Consider the following 19,407-nt stretch of genomic DNA (forward strand, 5'->3'; position numbering starts at 1 on the left):
TGAGAGCTGGGATAAGCTCCAGCCTCCCTCAGAAACTCTGAGTCGGACCTGAGAAAGTTGTTCCGGTTGTTTTGTATTTGACTGGTGAAACTGGTGTTCAGAGCAAATGTGGATTTGGACAAGAGCTGTGTGGTTTCTGAATCTCTCCATGATAACCTTTATTGAGTTATCTTTTAGTGGGCCCTGACCTTTGACCGCCCAGTGGGAGAAAGACAGCTGAATATCCTATATGCTCATTTTGTATTACTGCAAGTGGCAGCCTTCCAGGATTTTATATATACATGCTAACAGGGGCAACAAGACTTTTGTTTTACTGCCAAGAACCTGCTTCGGTGTTATTAACTACATTTAATCATAATTTAATTAATTAAAAGATTTACTTTATTTTACAAAGTACTTTACAAAGTAAAATTCCACTTTGAATTCTCCATCTACTGGAGGAGATAAGGTTGGTTCGGGGTGTTTAATATCTTCCCTGGGGGGTTTCTAACCGTTATCGCTTCCTGTTTGTTGTCACACATGTTAAACTGAGTCGATCAAGGAAGTGCAAAGCGAAACTGACGCCCGGTCAGTGAGCGCACTGGGGCGGGCAGGGCGATGCGGTCACCGGGGTACTTAAATCTTTTATCTTAAGAATGGCTGCTTTGGCGATAACGGGATTGACGTATTCCCGCTAGCTCCTCAACTCACTTTCCCAAAGAAAGCGCTGTTTGTAAGGGGGGCTCTGATCTCTACAGCCGGTTTCCACTGCGCGCAATCATAGCTCTAGGACCAGCGGTACAGTCGGTGCGCTCTGGCAGAAAGCATCCAGCCTCTTTATCTCTCGGTTCTAACAGCAATCGGTATTCTTCTCAATGTCCCCCAACCCTCACTCACCGCTCGCAATGAAACCGTTGTAATCCACCCTGTTCATTGTCTTTCTTTTTTTTCTCGGTTTCACACTTTACTTACTGCAAAGTGAGCGCAGAGAAGAGGAAAACGCGGGAAATACTCTTCATCTGCAAGTTTTCGTGTGTGTGCCGCACTGGAGGGGAGGAAGAGATGGCAGCCCCGGTGAAAGCAGCCCTGGCTCTCCTGATTTTCACCGTGACAAGTGAGTAATCCTTTCCAATCCTCTCGGAACGGGACGGGAGACTTTACTTTATTGGGCTTTAAAATCTGGCTTGGGTTGGCCATTGCAAAATTGCACACCCTCTCTTACACAAATGCACGCCAGTTAATATAACAGGTCTGATAAGTGATAGATTTAGTTGCTGATAAGTGCTTTCTTAAGGGGTTTAATTTCTTGGAAAAATGGTTAAGCCACACTTTTACCTTGCAGACAGAGGTGGTCTCGGGAAAGCAGGCCAGTGGGGATAAGTAGCGGCATTTCCATGCGTCAAACCCTTTAGCACGTGATTTTTCAGCACGCTTCAATTAACTAACACGCTTGTCCTTTAGGCAGAAACCCCACGGAGTTTTAATTACATTTGCATTTTAAGGGCAAGGGTGTGAAATTTAAGTAAGGAGCATTCATTCACTCATTTTAGTTTGGTTCAAGACTTCATAGCCTGTAATTTAAATAACAAATCTGGCACCATGCTTTGAAGAGAACTCGCGAAACAGCTGACTGCGTGGTTGTAAGTGCAGATACAATTATTGCTTTTAACCTACATGAAATGCCTTCATTGCCAGTAAGTGAAAAAGACACTTTGATAACAATAGCAGACATTTAAATTGAGAGTTTGCTTACTTTAACTTACATCACACCTATCAGATGATCTCCCCACCAACAGTCAAGTAAAGTAACTTATGAGGTCCTAAATCAGGCAGGAGGAATCTATTATTGAGCTGTCAGTGGTGCTGAAATTGGATCAATGTGCAGCTCTACCAGGCAAACCCCAGTTGTGTTTGCTTCTCCAGTTCAGATAGACAGAGAGATAGAAAAACAGTGTTACAACTACTGCAGTGGAATTAAATTCAGTAATTGAGGGTTTAATTTGCCCCCCTGCCATGAATAGGGCGTGTTGTTACTGGAAGAAAAGTATGCTGTGCGCAGATAATATGAATTCATAAGGGGGAATATGGTAAATGTGCTGATTCTTTTCTACTCTGATTGAACACTCAAAGCGCTTTATACAACATGCCTCAGTCACACATTCATACAAACACTTTTTTCTATCTGACAATCACACAAACTCATACGCACAAGGATACAAGGATACCTTGACATGCAGACTGGGGAAACCAGGGATCAAAACACCAAGCATGCAATTAGTAGATGACCTGCTCTACCTCCTGGTGTATTTCATCAGTTGCTGTATTAATAAAAATCTCAATATGTTGCCAATATGTTGTAAGTTCAAAAAGAAAGTCACTTTAATTTTTTTGAGTATTCAGTAAAACAGCTAAAAAATTAAGCAGCATTAGCTAAGTGCATTCATATTATTTAAAAAAGTACAAAAGTGAAGTTCATGGTTTCAGACTTGCTTGTGCTCTGTAACTTATTCAGTGTCACCTGTGCTCTGTCTGCCGGTGATTCACTGTATGAGTCTGTCACTTCAACCAAACATTCTCATGGCTCCAACTCTAAAAGGACGAAATCCAGTCAGCCACTCTGCTGGGATGCATTTGCTCCATTGTGTTGGCTTCCCTACCGTTCTCACTCTGTGTCTCTGTTCCTGCACACCATCTTTTCTGCCTTACTCTATATTTTCACACTTTGTTTGTTTCCTATACTGCAACTTATCTAATATTTTCAGTGCTGCATCACACATTTCTCTGCCTTCTGTGCTCTCAGGATCATTTGCAGTAAATGCACAGTGCTAATGTGTGCTACAGCTACCCTATGAGATGTTTTGCTCATTGTAGGCTTGCAAGATCTTTAACATATTGCACGAAACCATCAGCGTCACCATACCCTGATTCTGCTTCTCTGTAGCTCATGTGTGATGCATTATACGTGAGTGGGCAGAAATGTGCAGCTCCTAGTTTGTGCTTGTAGTTTCTCATGACTTTAAAACTGGTTTCTCATAACTGCAGATGTATATCTCGCCAGCAGGGCCCAGCATCACTGAGTCAACACTTCATAGTAAACTATTAGTCATTGCGTTGGCAGGATTGTTTGGATGCTGCGCTTTGAAGGAGAGATGCACGCCGATGAAAAGATGTATCGAAGTGCTTTGCAAAGCAAAAAGAAAAAATGAAAGCGGCACCAGGTGGTGCACACCTAAGCAATGCTTCCACTTAGAGGTGACACTGAGCGAGCTGAGTGCAAAAGAAAGGCACTTTTACTGCATCTGCTGTCTCTCTTATATCCTAAATCTGCACATGTTCCTGTCACGCTGTGAACAAAAGAGCAAAGCAGGACAGGAAGACACGAGGGAGAGACTGTGACAGATTAAAAGAAAATCATTGTAATAAGAGAATTTGTTTTATTCTCACAGACAGAAGGACTGTCTGGGATGAGGAAAAGTTTGGGGCAAAACAAGTAAAAGAAATCCCACGAGGCGCCAAAAACACAAAAATCTCTCAGGCAGTAGATTTGCTACGAACAATATGAAATGCGTGGATGTGAGACTCTGTGGATGTGTATGCACGCAGGCCTGTATTTTATAACATGACTGATATGGACAGCATCCTGAGTAAAACCAAAGACAGCTGAAGCCTAAATTGTTTTGGCCTCTGAAAGGCCACTGCAGATGGTAACACGCTGAATAATTCACTAACCTGAAAAGAAACCTACAGGATGTAGAATTGTTTTTTCCTCTCCTCTCTGCACTCTTGACTGATGACACAACCTCTCTGTCCATCTGCATCACTCAAACTCAGCGGCACGCCTGAAAGCTTGTTTTTGTTTGTTTTATAATTATTTCCATGTTGTGATGGAAACGGTGTTGATTTTATGCGAGCGAGAAAGACTGGGAGAATAATCTCTGATTGTGTCTGCGTCTCCGCGCAAGTAAGATGATGGCATTTTTATTTTAGCGGTAATGAATTATTGAGGTGTGGAGAGTGCAGTGAGGCAGACAGGAGTGTGTGTGCATACATGTGTGATGAGACCTGTTGGTAGACTCCCTCCCGCTCCATCTCTACTTAAGCCGTATCCGCATCTTATTTTAGCATCATCTACCATTTTAGCCATTACCGTCGAACCCACCATCTATATTGCATCTCTTCATCATTTTCAGACACATGAAGCAAATTGTCTTTCCCAGTTTGTTCATGCTTTGTGCTGGATTTATTTTTATACTGCCTCTTTACATTTTTAAGGCAATGCGACGTTTCTTGTTTCTCTCAGGCTGAAATCAGAGTGCAGCCATGGAACAGCCACAAGCTGAAGTCACCAGAGAAGGCGTAACGCGTCAGGGTCAAACAGCTACAAAACTGTGCATTCAAATGAGAAACCACATCTGTTTAGTTACTTCACTTTGTTCTACTACAGTGCTCTTTTTGTATAGTGTATAGATGTGTTTGAATTTTGTCTAATGCTCCTGCTCCAAATGACTTTTTTACTGATTGTTCTCTGCTTCAGAAAGATTGAAACACTTAGAGCAAATAGCGAAGGCGATGAGAATGATTTTAGTCACGATAGCAATAAAATGTTATATTTCAAAGTAATTGTGAGAGCTGCAGACTGAAAGACTTCTCTAAAAAAATACTGTGTCTTTATAATCTTAAAACAGTTGTGGGAAATGGTTTATTGGCAGTGCTTAACTTGAATTGCCCCATCTGACAACAAAATTGTTTTGCACTGGAACTTTATTTCTGTGCTGGGATAAGCTGTTTTTAAACATGTTTTATTTGTTGCGTCCTATAAATAGAATCACATGCAAAGCAAATGTGATAATTAACTAATAGAAACAAAAATAAAATAAAATGGATCTGTAAAGAGTATAAGACTGAGGACTCACATATATGACATTTGAGGTTGAGTCATTGATCAAAAGTACTGAGCGAATAAAAAAAGAATAAATATGAAAATCAAAAGAACATAACAAAGAAAACATGCAGGAGCCAAGCAGGACAGCAAAAACAGACACTGTAACAAGAGTAAGACAGGACTATACACTCACTGGTCACTTTGTTAGGTAAACCTTCCTGTAACTCTTTTTGCATTAATAACTACTGTAATTATTTGTGGCATAGACTCAACAAGGTGCTGGAAACTTTCCTCACAGATTTTGGCCCATTTTGACACGAGAGCATCACATGGATTCAGCAGATTTTCCAGCTGGACATCTACGATGGGAATCTCCTGTTCCACCACATCCATGGAGGCCATTCGAGTACATTGAAGTCATGTGCTGTGTGTTATTTGCCTGCTTAAAGCAGTCAGACTATCCTCTTATGGTGGGGCTGATCACCACAAAGGAGGTTAAAAACAGGAAGTAAAGCGAAAAACTAACAGGAAGTAACCAAAAGACAAAATACTAAACACAGACATGAATAACAAACCCCTGTGTGTAGGTGCTAATGGAAAGACATGAGAGAGTGGACAAGAGACAGGAAATACTAAGGGATTTAAAACTACTACAACCAATAAAAAACAAGATCTGAACCAAAACACTCAACACTGGAATAACCAGACACTAAAAACAGCAGAAGACACAGGACTAAAATTTTAACATAAAAATAACAATAAAATTAACAGGAATCAAAAACTCAGTCTCAACATAAGAATCCAAGACTGATTTTCTGGTACGTGATACCTTCAAACTCTGAAATCAGAAGAGCTGAAGGCCACCAAAATCTGATAACCAGTTGATTTGAATTAGAAGTAGAAGCTGGCCCCACACGGCTGTTTATTGCATGTAAACAGTGAATTGTTGTCAGGCTTTAATCCCTTTAAATCCCTTTAAAAATGAAACTCATATTACTCATCACCATAATATAGCATGATCCTATTTAATTTTATCTGATGATTATACTAATCTGGGAATTGTTTTGCCTCACGCTCTGATGTTTCCATTGTATGTTGTCGTGTCTCTATTGTCCTCTTCTCCTGGCACGAGTCTCCTCTCCGTCTAATCCTGACAGACGCAGCTTTTTGTCTCTGAGGAGGTTTACCTTCGGGGTTTCTTGTCATAGTTGCTCAGACTCCGGACACTTCTCCTGTCTCCTGTCTGAAGGTTAATGTAAAGTGACCAAGTGTAGCATATACCTCTTCTTCTGTCACCTGCCTTTAAAGCTCAGATCCTCTTATTTTCAGACTGATTCTGACATGTTTCAAAACATATTGGTTTCTTGAGTATATCTTGACGAGACAGTTGAGAGCATGGCCGCAAAGCTATACAAGTGAAGTGCCTGAACAGGTGTGTTCTTCTAAGTCGATGCACAAGTTGACATACAATGCCATTATGGGGTAGAATATGGTTAGAAAATAGATTTCAGTGCTAAAGTTGTTTAAATATACTGTGTTTCAAACAGCAATTTGTTTTTGCCCCTCAGCAGTAAAAGGCTGATGGGGTATGTCATAGAGAACAAGGCACATCTAATAAAAATCTTGGTTCAGAGGTCAGTTTTGGTGAAAATTACCTAGGATTTTCAAACTTTAACCACAGGTGCAACTAATAGGAGGCTGAGGGGTAGCACTGCTATGATATTTTGACCTACTTCTTTGCAACTTCAGTGTTACTTGCTTTGGCCAGGCAAAGGCAGATCACAGTTTACCTGCTTTGTGTCTGGCAAAGACAAAGATGACTCATCTAAACAGACACCACTGCAGGACTGACAGCGTTACTCTTCATTAAGACACTGACACAAACCCCGTTATTTACTTTTCTGGTTCTCTGGTGTTTTGTTTGTACTTTTAGGATAAAGGTTAAGATTCAACATGTACTATGTAACATGTTTTTTTGAAGCTGGTAGTTTATGTTGCTTTGGGCTGAGATTTGCAAAGCATTAATACAATTCACTTCTTTTTTCTTTTTCCCCTGCTCGTCATTCTCCTGTATACACTGTCTTGTAAGCAAAAAAACGCATAGCCAACAGTCATGTCAAGTTTATTTATGAGGCACACACAGAAAAAAAAAATGCTGCCACAAAAGCCTCCCAGACCTCAAATAACATAAAAACACACAAGGCAAATCATACCAGGAAGCAACACGTTCAGGACAAAACAGGACAGCATAGAAAGCTTTTAAATGGAAATTTATGTGACAAGACTTGTTTGTGTGGCAGCACAAAAGACAATGGCTTCTTAAATTGCAGTTAAACATAAAACAGAACAGATATGCGATAAATCATCCATAATATTTTCTTTATTTAGTATTTATTCCTTAAAAAACACTAATATTTATTCCTCTTAAAATTGAATATACAATCAGTAGTTTATATGATGAAATGTCTGGGCATGAGGTGCTTTGAGCAGGTGCAAAACTTGTTTATGTTTTTGTGTTTGTGTATTGAATTGTGACTGAATACAATTACATGTGATCTGTTTGTGAGACAGTAACACTCCCACTCATGACACATACACACGAGCGCATGAGAGCATGCAGCGGGCAGCCGAAACCTGACAACACAAGATTTAAACATCGCTTCACCAGCTAGAGCTTTGGGCATCTGTGTTTTCTCATTCAAGTCCCACTGAAATAAAATGTGAATCGGGAGTGTGTTAGTGGTCATTAAAATGCTTTAATTGCATACAGATATATTTTATAGTCACCCAGCCAAAATGCAGGGCTGCAAACAAGAAGGTATTTACTGCAGGAGACTCAAAGTAAAGTTAATGGATGGTCAACCAAACAACGGCTTATTCTGCTGTAAATTTTAGCTCAAGGTTGTGTTAAATTCAAGGTCTACATGAGGCCCCAGTTCACTGTACCCAATAACTTAAGCTGCACGGTAGTAAAGATGTGCTTACTGTAAGCTTGATCTGGCTGCATCATCACAACAAGCACTCGACTGAGATGATGAAATTACGAATAAGTCTGGCTTATTCTTGACATTCTGACTGTATGATAGCCAGAGGACATTTAGCTCCGTGAAACAGAATAAACTGAAGTAGCTACCATTACGTATGAGGAAGAAATATGGAATATGTTCATTCTTAGTAATGCAATTTATTTTTTACTTTATAAAATTGGAGCTAATTTATTTTAAGAAAACAGATGAAGACTGTACACAATAGTTCTGGAAACAGTCCAGAGATGCACAACGAGACAAACTTAAGGAGGGATCGGCTAAAATAAGCCAGCTGTGGGGTTTTTTTTTTTTGATGTGGCTGTGGCTCAGGAGGTGGAGGAGGTGGTCTGCTAGTTGGAAGGTTGGTGGTTTGATCCCTAGCTGTGCCAGTCTGCATGCCAAAGTATCTTTGGGCAAGTTACTGAACCCCAAGTTGATTCTAAAGCTTCATTGGAGTGAATATTAAACAGAAAGAACAGATGTGGAACGATGTTGTATAGAGTTCAGATTAAAGGTAGAAAAATACTCAATAAGAACCAGTCCAGTTACTGTTTGCTTTTCATTTACAGAGTGGAACCAGTGTTGTATTAGACTGTGCTCACACTTGCTTGTCATATCACAGTCATTAGTCAGTGCTTAGCACTTTTCTAACATGCCTTTGATAGGAGGTTATAATGGGTTGTAATGAGTTGTGATATCCTCTGTAGTGTACTTCTGACTGTTTTCCCCCTGTGTGCGTATTTGTGTGTGCAGCTATCCTGTGTGCGGAGGTAGAGGAACGGTTGGTGAATCACCTGTTGTCACCAGAGCGCTACAACAAACTCATCAGGCCAGCTATCAACACCAGTCAGCAGGTCACCATTTACATCCAGGTGTCTCTAGCCCAGCTGATCAATGTGGTAAGAAAACACACAAACAAACCCAGAACCTCACATGCTGTGAGCAAAGAGGCATACCCTACTAATGTCAAATGACTGGGGAACACATTAACCTGGTTGTTGTTAATAAGACGAGTCAGTGGAGCCACTGCTTAAAGAATTTTCCCATGTCTGTGTTTCAGAATGAGAGAGAGCAGATCATGACCACCAACTGTTGGCTCACCCAGGTTAGTGTCAAAGCACCTTCTCATTATTTTTTGTTTGTTTGTTTCCGAGGATCAGACCAATTGAAAAATTTGACCATTAGGGTCTAATATCAGTGCATGAACCACTACAATTATAAATGTACTGTCATGGTCCTGGGTCAGTTCAGTTTTTGTATCATTGTTGAACTTTGATTTAGTCATTTTTTTATCTTTACTGGTCTTTTGGTTTCGGTTTCTGTGTTCCATGGTTGCTGTCCCCCCGTCTGTGTTTCTTCCCTCAGGTCACGTCCAGTGTTTTTTCAAGACTGTGCAGGTCATGGTCATGTTCATGTTCATGTTGCTTGTTCTAGTATATATTTCATAGTTCCTTCACGTTCCAACACAGGTCTTGTTCATAGTTGTCACAGTCGTCGTAGTCATAGTTTTCGTTGTTCTTAGTTTCTCCAATTTAGGTTTTAGTTTAGGTTAACCACTGTCCCTGCTGTTTGGTTTGCCTTTCTATAAACCACAATAAAGGCTTGGGTTTCGTTTAAAGTTCAGTTTTGTCTCCTTGCCTGTGTCCATGCCTGGGCCCTCACTCACTCACTCACACATGGTCTGCCCCGCGGACCGTGACATGTTCTTTAAATGCATTTGTATGTATTCATGTAGTTAATGATAGATGTCTCTTTTTGTCAGAAATCATGGGCATGAATACCATGGTAATTTTGGGCTTTTAATGACTTCACTGAACTGTTTTCTAGAGTGTCACATACATCTTTAATGATTAAGAAAAAACAAGAATTGGGTGCACAAGTATGACTTTTTTTTGGGATTTCCTCTAATCCACACAGTCACCCTAAGATGAGAGGAAATTAGTTAGCATGTTTAGGAACAAGCTAGGAATCACAAAGGATCGAACCTGCCATGAACTGGAAGTTGCTGGAACACCAGCATCACTGTTCACACTGAAGTTACCATGGACTGAAATTATAATCAACAAAGAAACCTCGGCTCCAAAATGAACACTTTCACATTCAACAGAAATTTGCAGCTGCCCACAAGGACAGGCCAAATGTCTTCTAGAGAAATATTCTATGGTTAGATGAGACAAAGATTGAGCTTTTTGGCCACATTGACAAGAACTATGTTTGGAGGAATAAAGGTGAGGCTTTAATACCTAAGAACAATATACCAGCTGTCAAGTATGGTGGTGGTAGCATTATGCTCTGGGACAGTTTTGCTGCCAGTGGTACTGTTGCACAAACTGGATGCAATAATAAAGAAGGACTACCTCCGAATTCTTCAGCGTTGCCTCAAATCAGCAGCTAGATGGTTGAAACTTGGAGACAACTCTTTGTTCTAACAAGAAAACAATCCCAAACACACATCACAGCTGGTTTTGGAGTGGATATAGCAGTCTACCTTTAAGGTACTGAAACTCTGGGGACTACTCTTGAAAGTGGAGTCGTGCCAGGAAACCAAACAAATTCCATCCACTTTATCAGTTCTGACAGAAATAGTGGCCAGAATTATGCCAGAAGCTTGTTGATGACTACCCAAAAAAAGCCTCAAATTACCACAACATTCAAGCCCATAATAAATATTTGTAAACTTGTGACCATAACTCTATGTGGCTCTTGATTTTAATTGTTTACTTGTATGTTCATGCATGCCCTTACGTGCCTTTCTACACCAGGGTTGGAATGACTACAGATTAATGTGGGATCCTGAAGAGTACGAGGGAATCAAGAAAATCCGACTCCCGTCACAACACATCTGGTTGCCTGACATTGTCCTTTACAACAAGTACGTCCTCTTTGTGACAGACGCAATAAATGTGTGTGTAAAACTAAGTGATGAAAGTAGGAACTGACAGAAAGCTTGAGTAACTTCACTTTAATATTTACAAAAGCCCCATTTCCCTAAAAGCTTTCCAATTCTATCCTCTTACTCAGTCTATCCTCTATCTCATTTTTAGCCCACTTGTCACTTCTTTTAGGTTAATAAATAGTGAATAATGAACCACCAATTTTTTAATGGCATTGTATGGAGCGTCTGCAGACAGTGTGATAATAATGAAGACTGTTTGAATGTTAGAGAGCGTATGAATCATTCACACAAGGAGATTATGAATTAGAATGGCAGAATCAGGCCTGTTGTAGACAGAGTAAAACAATTTGTTTTTATCTCTTAAGTGTTAATCCATAAGGTCACCAGTTTTGGTGCACTTGAATAATATTATTTTTTAATCAATATTCACTTCTCCATTTGAGGTTAACCTTGCAGTACGCAGTAGAGACTGCTTCACTATACACTAAATGTTTACCTTTCAGGTTTTTTAGACTTCCTGTAAACATTTGCAGTTTGTTTATGATTGGAAAGAAAAGCTTCAGATTTATTCCCGCGCGATTCTGCAACTGCTGTGTTGACAGAAACACAGAAATCCAGACTTTCCAACTTAGTTACATTGGAGAGCAGGATATCCTTGTACATTATTGATTGTTATGTACTGCGAGCACAGGTATACAAAATGATGAGGTGAGAATATCTTGGCACATCTGGAATTTATCTTGTAACTTTGGAAAATGGCTGCAGGGAAAAATCAATACATCAGTACTTCTGCACTGTAAAAAACAGAGGAACCTGGAGAAATAAGCTGCACTGCTCTTATTCACTGGAGAGTCGGCTGACAGACGCAAAGGCCTGTGAACGTCACGTCGTCTGTCACCCATATAGGTCAGCAGATGGGTCTCATCTCCATCTGTTAGTTTCTTGAAAAACATTAACTGTTGATTTTCCACGTTTAAAATGTATTCAATGTGAAAGTCCTTCCTTTGTTGTACCACAGAACAAAAGCATCATAGCCAAATGCAGTTTGAGTTTTTGCTGAATTTTGTTTTGTGTGGTGATCAGAGGTTTTTTTCATCTGGCTTTTCTGTGTTAAGTTTGCTGTTTTCCCTGTGCCTGTACAGCTTCTCTCTGGGCCACATTCCAGAAACCTGCACTTTAGGTTAATTCCTGATATGTTGTTTGCTTGACACAGTCAAGCAAAGTCAAGCAGTTTTGCACAAGCATGCATAAATAGGTACTGTTTTTTCCACCTGCCCATAGGAGAAATAATTTGAGAATATAATTCTTTGAATAGTAAAAGTAATTTTATTTCTGAATTTAAGAACAGTTGTTGCAGAAAGTTAATATGAGTGTGAAAGCTGTGTCTGCCTCTTTAGGCTGCAGGAATAATTACACTGAGCCCACGGTTGGTGTGGGCTTACAATGAGGAAAAACCACAGTAGTGGTAATCTGCTTTGTTTCCTGTTAATGGTTTTATTCATTAGACCATAATGTTTCATTTGAAAGATGAATTTCTTTTTTGTTTGCAGCATCAGAAATCTTTTTGTATGCGTTCTCCGCTTTCCCGCCACAGGATTTAATAAACTAATTTCTGCAGTGTCTTGATGCATGCTCAGTCATCCAGGTAAGTAAATCCCAAAAGGTTGATTCTGTTCTTCTGGACGTAGCGTTTTCAGTGGGAGAAAGGTTTCGTCAGTCAATCAAGTGACTTCTTCTGTCTCTGGCGACTGCAGGTTTCCCCAACCTTACAAATAGTACATTTGCACAATGGGCTGGTAGGTCAGTTCCTTGATTGTTAATATGCAAATTCTCATGACCAATGATCAACAACCACTGATCAACAACCACCAAAAGAAAAGCGTCTGGACTTCTTTAAGTTGCTTGAAATTCAAGTCCAGACGCTTTTCTTTCCAAGCTCCTTAGACAATTTAGACCAAGTCAACACCTCAAGCTCATTTATGAACCATTTTTGCTTTGAGGCAGGGCACATTATGCTGCTGAAAGAGGCCAGAGACATCAGGGAAAAGCATTTCCATGAAAGGGTGTACATGGTCTACAACAATGCTTAGCTAGGTGGTATGTGTCAAATATGCACATGGATGGCAGGACCCAACGTTTCCCAGCTGAACATTGCCCAAAGCATTGCATGCACCCGGCCATCCACGGGATGTAAACGAAAGACCAGGCCACCTTCTTCCATTGCTCTATGGTCTAGTTCTGATGCTCACGTGTCCATTGTTGTCACTTTCAGCATGGACACCCTGACTAGTCTGTGGCTGTGAAGATACATGCGCAACAAACAGCAATCAAATTGTGTTTCTGACAATTTTCTGTCAGAACCAGCATGAACTTTTCTTTTTGACAATTTGAGCTACAGCACCTCGTCTGTTGGATTGGACCACACAGGCCAGCCTTAGCTGTCCATGTGCATCAGTGACCCTCAGCTGCTGTTACCTTGTCTCTGCTTCATCATGGATATCAGACCACTTTTGATAGATATTGACCGCAGCAAACAGGGAACAACCCACAAGACCTGGCACTTTGGAGATACTTTGACCCAGTCACCTACATCAAACTCGCTCAAATCCATACACTTGCCCATTTTTCCTCCTCGTACCTCATCACCTTTGAGGATAAAATGTTGCTCGCTAATCTATCCCACCTACTAACAAGTGCTGTGATGAAGAGACAGTCAGTGATACTCATGTTGCCTGTCAGTGCTCATAATGTTATGCCTGATTAGTGTAAGAGCAACTACAAGAGATTTCCTTGACTCTGATTAATCAGCACTGCGTGAACTCATTTGTCATTGTCTTGCACTTAACATACCCACACTCCAGCTTAAAAGTGAAAAGTTAAAAATGAATCATAGTCTATGTCACTATACTAAAGGAGCATCAATAACCAGCAGTGTACATGCATTTATCTTTCTACAGTGAATAAAGCCAACAGTGTACAGTGTACATGCATTAATTCACTTCTACACTGAATAAAAGTAGTGAATTATTACATGTGTATGCAATAACTTGCAGTTAACATTGCAGTTAAAAAAGTTATCTAAGAGCAAGAGCATCTTTTTAAGAAACCACACCACACACGCTCTAAAACGCACCTCTGAAGCTGCAAGGTACTGAGTTATCTACTGAGCATTTAGGGTTTGGAAACCTTGTTTTAGGGCATCCCAGTGTTGCTAATGAAGGACGAGCAGCTGTTTTTTATTCTCTTCCCAGATTTATCCAAGTTTCCCCTTAACTTATGTAATAATTTACATGAAAACAACCTCTTGTGTCATGACAAAATCTCCAACAACTGTTCTTGAACTCTGAGTCATGATTTTCATCGGCTCATGGTGTTTTGTGATTGAACTTCGGCTTTTAGGCCAACATGGAGAAAAGTTCCCAAAGTGCGCAGGATAAAAAGGGAAACTTGAGTTTGAAATGAAACCTCAGAAAACACGCGTGATTGTTCTCTCAGCTACTGTAACCACTAAGCTTGAGTCTGACAGAGTCTTACAGTTGTTTGAACTGTTCTTGTGTTTTGACCTTGTGCTTGCAGGCATTCAAATTTTATGAATGGAGATTGCTCATCAGCTGAAGGACAACCTGAAGAGCATAATAGCTTAAGAGACCAGTGAGAGGTCATCTATCTATCGCTGTTTGGTAACTTCAGGTTGAGGTCTAACTTTGGGAGACCTGAGGTCACAGTAAGCAGGTGGGGCCTCTGCATTTTTTATTAGTCTGGATATACACAGCAGCCCCAAAGCATTAGAGGCAAGTGGGATGGTTGTATTCCTGACCCACTTTATAATTGATAGGCCACTTATTTATAATGCATCCCCTGCAGCCCTGATGAGATGAAGAAAAAAGTCAGTCTCAGCAGATTTGAGTTGTGAGGGACAGGTGTTGCCTTGATGCCAGCATGTGTCCCAGGCCAAGCTCTTCCCTTGAGATGCTAAATGCATCCTTTGGACTTCAAACTGTTGCATGCGTCACCTCTGCAGCCTCGTGGTAGCAGTCAGGCAATCTTTTACTCAGCATTCGGTGAATGAATTAACTTAAAAACTTTAGTCTTGTGCTAAAAGTCTGTAACAGGATTTCTTGACTTTAGTCAGAGAACAAAAGGCTATTAAAAGGCTATTTTAATAAATGTGATGGGATATTGACGAGTGTCCGACAGCACAGTGTTTCTTATCAACTGAAGCTAAAAGTGTGCAGCTGTATAACAAAGCACAATGTTAATTAAAATCTGACAATAGCCATTATCAGACTGAAACAGCCAAATGTTGTAAAAAGGCAGAGTTGGGTATATCAGTGATATTGAAGAATGATCAGATACCAGATTATCAATCATTATAGGAGCAATTATTTTATTTACACAGTAATTAACTCTTATTGTTGACTTGACTTTGTTTGAATGTGGCTTCAGCAACTCATACCACCATAACCACATCACTGTCTGAAAGCATTTTGGAAATAAGAAAATGAACATACTGTACATAGGTGTGTTTGTTAAGAAGTACAAACTCACACAAGAGGATTATTTTTCTTCACTGAAAGAGCAGAGCACGCTCTATCAACTCAAACTGTGTCAGCTTTCCAATCTAGCTCTGTGTCCGAATGATGTCCACAGAAAGCACATTATTCTGGGTGAAAAGGGGCAAACAGCAGAGACTTTATTTTAGGAATTATTTTCCGTTTTTCTTCACAGTTTTGTCTGTCTAAGGAAATCAAGTTAGCTGTAAAGTTAAGCAAAAATGATTTGCATTAAAACACTCAAGTGTCCTTGAGTGTTGTCTTGTTTCAGTTGGCGTATCTTTGTGAGTATGCTTGAAGCGCCTCAGCTGGCTCCTTCAAATACAAAGAAGCACTGGTTTAAATGATGTGATATGGGCAATCTTTTTGTGAGTGCTTGACTTTACTGACTTTATCTCATCTCCTGCCTTTTCCTCAGTGCTGATGGGACATATGAAGTCTCCTTCTACTCCAACGCTCTGGTCTCCAATAATGGTGAAGTGGCCTGGCTCCCACCAGCGATCTACAAGTCGGCCTGTAAAATCGAAGTCCGTGATTTTCCCTTTGACCAGCAGAACTGCACTCTCAAGTTTCGCTCTTGGACCTACGACCACACGGAGATCGATCTCATCCTCCTCAGTGATTACGCCTCACGCGATGACTTCAAGCCCAGTGGCGAGTGGGATATTGTTTCACTGCCTGGACGCAAGAATGAAGACCCTAATGATATCAGATACCTGGATATTACTTATGATTTTATTATCAAGAGAAAACCTCTCTTCTACACCATCAACCTGATCATTCCCTGCATCCTGATCACGTCGCTGGCTATTCTTGTCTTCTACCTCCCATCAGACTGTGGTGAGAAGATGACTCTTTGTATCTCAGTCCTCCTGGCCCTTACTGTGTTTTTACTCCTTATCTCAAAGATTGTGCCACCTACGTCTCTAGCAGTGCCTCTGATTGGGAAGTACCTAATGTTTACAATGGTGCTGGTCACCTTCTCTATTGTCACCAGCGTTTGCGTGCTCAATGTGCACCATCGGTCACCCAGTACGCACACCATGCCTCCTTGGGTCAAGCGTGTCTTTCTGTACCGGCTCCCCTCTTTCCTCTTCATGCGGAGACCAGGAAGTTCCAACATCCGTGAACGGTTCCGGAAAAAACACCAGAAGCAGAAGTACTCTGACCGGAAGCAGTGTGGAACAGAAGTTGGAGGTGGAAGCTCTGTGGGAATGGCTGATTCCTCCTCATCCTTCTTTGTCAATGAGGAGTCAGCCAAGCGCTATGGCTGGAGGGTCAGTGACTGCTCAGAGAACACAGAGTTCAGGAAGAGGATGACGCTCAAGAGCAACATTGACGTGGAGGATGCAGTGGATGGAGTACGTTATATTGCGGAGAAGATGAAGAGTGAAGATGATGATGAAGGGGTAGGTGTTTTGAAGAAGTAATCGGATCTATATCATGATTTATATGCTTATATATATAAAAGAATACTTCTTTCTTTTGTAAGGTTTAATCATAATCACTTGTTACCTGAATCTCAGTTCACTTTAGTTCAGACTCATGAACACAAGTGGTTAATATCCAACGTCTTTATGTCTCTGCAGATCATTGAAGACTGGAAATACGTGGCGATGGTTATTGACCGTCTTTTCCTGTGGATCTTTGTGTTTGTGTGTGTAGTTGGGACGATGGGGCTCTTCATGCAACCTCTTTTTCAGAGTTATAACACCCCCATTGTTGAGGACGTGGATCATAAATCTGAAACTTGATGTGACTCAGAAGTGACTTTTTATTTCCCGAAGCAGATTTTAACACATAAAGTCATATGTCTGCCTCTCACCTCACTCTGACTGGGAAAGGACGCATTTTAGCCTTTCCATTTCCTCCTCCCCATCCCTGCTCTACCTTTTGAATCTTACACATACCCTCGCAGTCCTATAATCAACTCATCTGCCATTCACACAGGGGCTGTGATTGTTTTATTTCAGAGGATCTGCCAACCCAAGCTTTATAACAGAAAAAAATTAAGAAAAAAACATAACCCAAGGTGGGTTTTTTTGTGTTTTTTATCTGTTACAATATTTACTTCAATACCTTTATCTAAAAGGTTGGGATGCTATGCAAAATGTGCTTGTATTCTCATTTCGGAGAGCCAGCACAAGTCTGGGTGTAGCCTCTTGTATCAGCCACACTTTCACTAATCCCTATAAACAAATGCCTGCAGACAGCCATGGCTGTAGCAGTGCAATGGCTCGTGCGTGAACCACCAGGCAGCATACCATTCAGTAAGACAAGGCAACAGCCTTTATACCTTTACCTGCAGCATCACTTTGCTTTAAGAATGTGAGTGCTGGACAGACCACAACAGTTTGGAGCATTATGAAACAAAAAGAACTGCACTGCAAAACAATGCTGGGAAAACTGCTTCCCCCCTTCCTGATTTCTTTCTTTCTTTTTTCTTTTTTTTGCACATTTCTCACACTTAAATATTTCAGAGCTTTAAAAAGATTTTAATATGAAATAACCTGAATAAATAGAAAATCCAAACTTACATTGGGCGTAAAGCTAACACAGCAGAACATCATGCCTGCAGTTAAAGCAGGTGGTAGTGTGATGGTCTGGGGCTGCTTTGCTGCCTCAGGACCTGAACAACTTGCTGTAATTGATGAAGACTTAGGCCTACCAGAAAATCCTGAAAGAGAATTTCTGGCCATCAGTTTTGCTCCAGCACACTCAGGTTATACAGCAGGATAAAAAAATACACCATCAAGTCAACCTGTGAATGGCTTAAAAAACAAAGATGAAGATTTTGGAGTGGCCTAGTCAAAGTCCAGACTTCAATCCTGTTGAGATGCCTTGGCATGACCTTAAAAGACTGTTCATGACCAAACCCCCCCTCAAACATGGGTGAATTACAACAACTCTGCAAAGAAGAGTGGAGCAAAATTCTACCACAGCGATGACAAAGACTCGATGCGAATTACTGCAAATACTTGATTGCAGTTCTTGCTGCCAAGGGTGGCAGAACCAGTTCTTAGGTTTAGGGGGAAATTACTTTTTCACACAAGGCCACGTGGGTTTGGATAGACTTTTTTCCCTTAATAAATAAAATCATCACTGAATAACTTGATTTATCTTTGTCTAATATTAAAATTTGTTTTATGTTTTGAAACATGAAAGTTTTACAAAATGCAGAAAACTAAGAAACCAGGAAGGGGCGGGGTACTTTTTATAGTAATGTATATTAGATAGAATATAAAAGAAAATAGAAAATAAGCAACTCTGAAACATGCTATTAGTACCACGTTAAAAATAAATCTTTTTAACACATATTTTTAGCTTCTACTGTGTAGTATTTTTAGTTAAACAAAGATTTTAAATGATTTTTTGTTCTATTTATGTTAACATTTTACACAGTGTCCCATAATTTTTTTAAAATGGATTATACTTAATACCTTTCTTGTATCATTCTCACAAGAAAACTAGAAAAGAACAAGAGCCAAGTTACAATTAACCAAAATGCTGTTTAAATATAAAATATTAAGCCTGATCTGATCACTTAGGGGTCAATATCTTTCTTAAAGGACTGAAATGTAGCATATTTGAAAACTCACATCTTTACAGGAAACGAGACTGAACTATCATTGTTCGTAAAGGTTACACAAACAACAACTCAGGACTTATTTTCCACCCAATTTATTTCTAATCTGTGTCGCTGCGTCCAAATCAAGAAATAATTCTAGTGGCTGTGTCAGGACGTAACTGGGACTGGCATGCGCACAAACCAGTACAGATGCTGATTTTGTTAACTTGAAGAGTGACAGAGCCCAAAGAGAAAGAAAATCTTACAAACCGGCTGATTTTCCAGATGAGGACTTTACACCGCTCATGCAAGCAAAAGATGAATCTGCTTTGTGAAGACACCCAGAAGATGCTCATTCCCCTTGTGTCCTTTTGCTAATACCAATATACAGCCGACACAAAACAGCTGACAGCTGGACTGCTTAAATAACAATGATAGGTGTGTATGAGGGAGGCGACTGGCCTTTTGTTTACGCTCACACAGCTCACTGTGCAGATTATAGG

At 40.3% G+C, this 19,407-nt stretch overlaps 1 protein-coding gene and 1 long non-coding RNA gene across 5 annotated transcripts; both read left to right on the forward strand.

Annotated features, from left to right (window-relative positions):
- Positions 1-390: 390 nt before the first annotated feature.
- Positions 391-19,029, forward strand: LOC146524768 (neuronal acetylcholine receptor subunit beta-2-like). 4 transcript variants are annotated; one of them, XM_085180348.1, is made up of 7 exons: positions 391-842; positions 959-1,093; positions 8,641-8,786; positions 8,948-8,992; positions 10,650-10,759; positions 15,755-16,745; positions 16,926-19,029. In XM_085180348.1, exons 2-7 carry the CDS (start codon positions 1,042-1,044, stop codon positions 17,088-17,090), a joined length of 1,509 nt encoding a protein of 502 aa, XP_085036474.1. In that variant the 5' UTR covers positions 391-842; positions 959-1,041; the 3' UTR covers positions 17,091-19,029. The 4 variants fall into 4 exon arrangements, with proteins under 4 accessions (XP_085036474.1, XP_085036484.1, XP_085036492.1 ...); XM_085180358.1 differs by having other exon boundaries at positions 970-1,093; XM_085180366.1 differs by having other exon boundaries at positions 391-786; positions 970-1,093.
- Positions 12,648-14,209, forward strand: LOC146524769 (uncharacterized). The gene is made up of 2 exons (XR_014877218.1): positions 12,648-13,136; positions 13,176-14,209. It is a non-coding gene; the product is annotated as an uncharacterized LOC146524769 (long non-coding RNA).
- Positions 19,030-19,407: the final 378 nt, after the last annotated feature.

The sequence above is a fragment of the Neolamprologus multifasciatus genome, chromosome 2 (assembly GCF_963576455.1).
Source record: "Neolamprologus multifasciatus chromosome 2, fNeoMul1.2, whole genome shotgun sequence".
NCBI lineage: Eukaryota > Metazoa > Chordata > Actinopteri > Cichliformes > Cichlidae > Neolamprologus > Neolamprologus multifasciatus.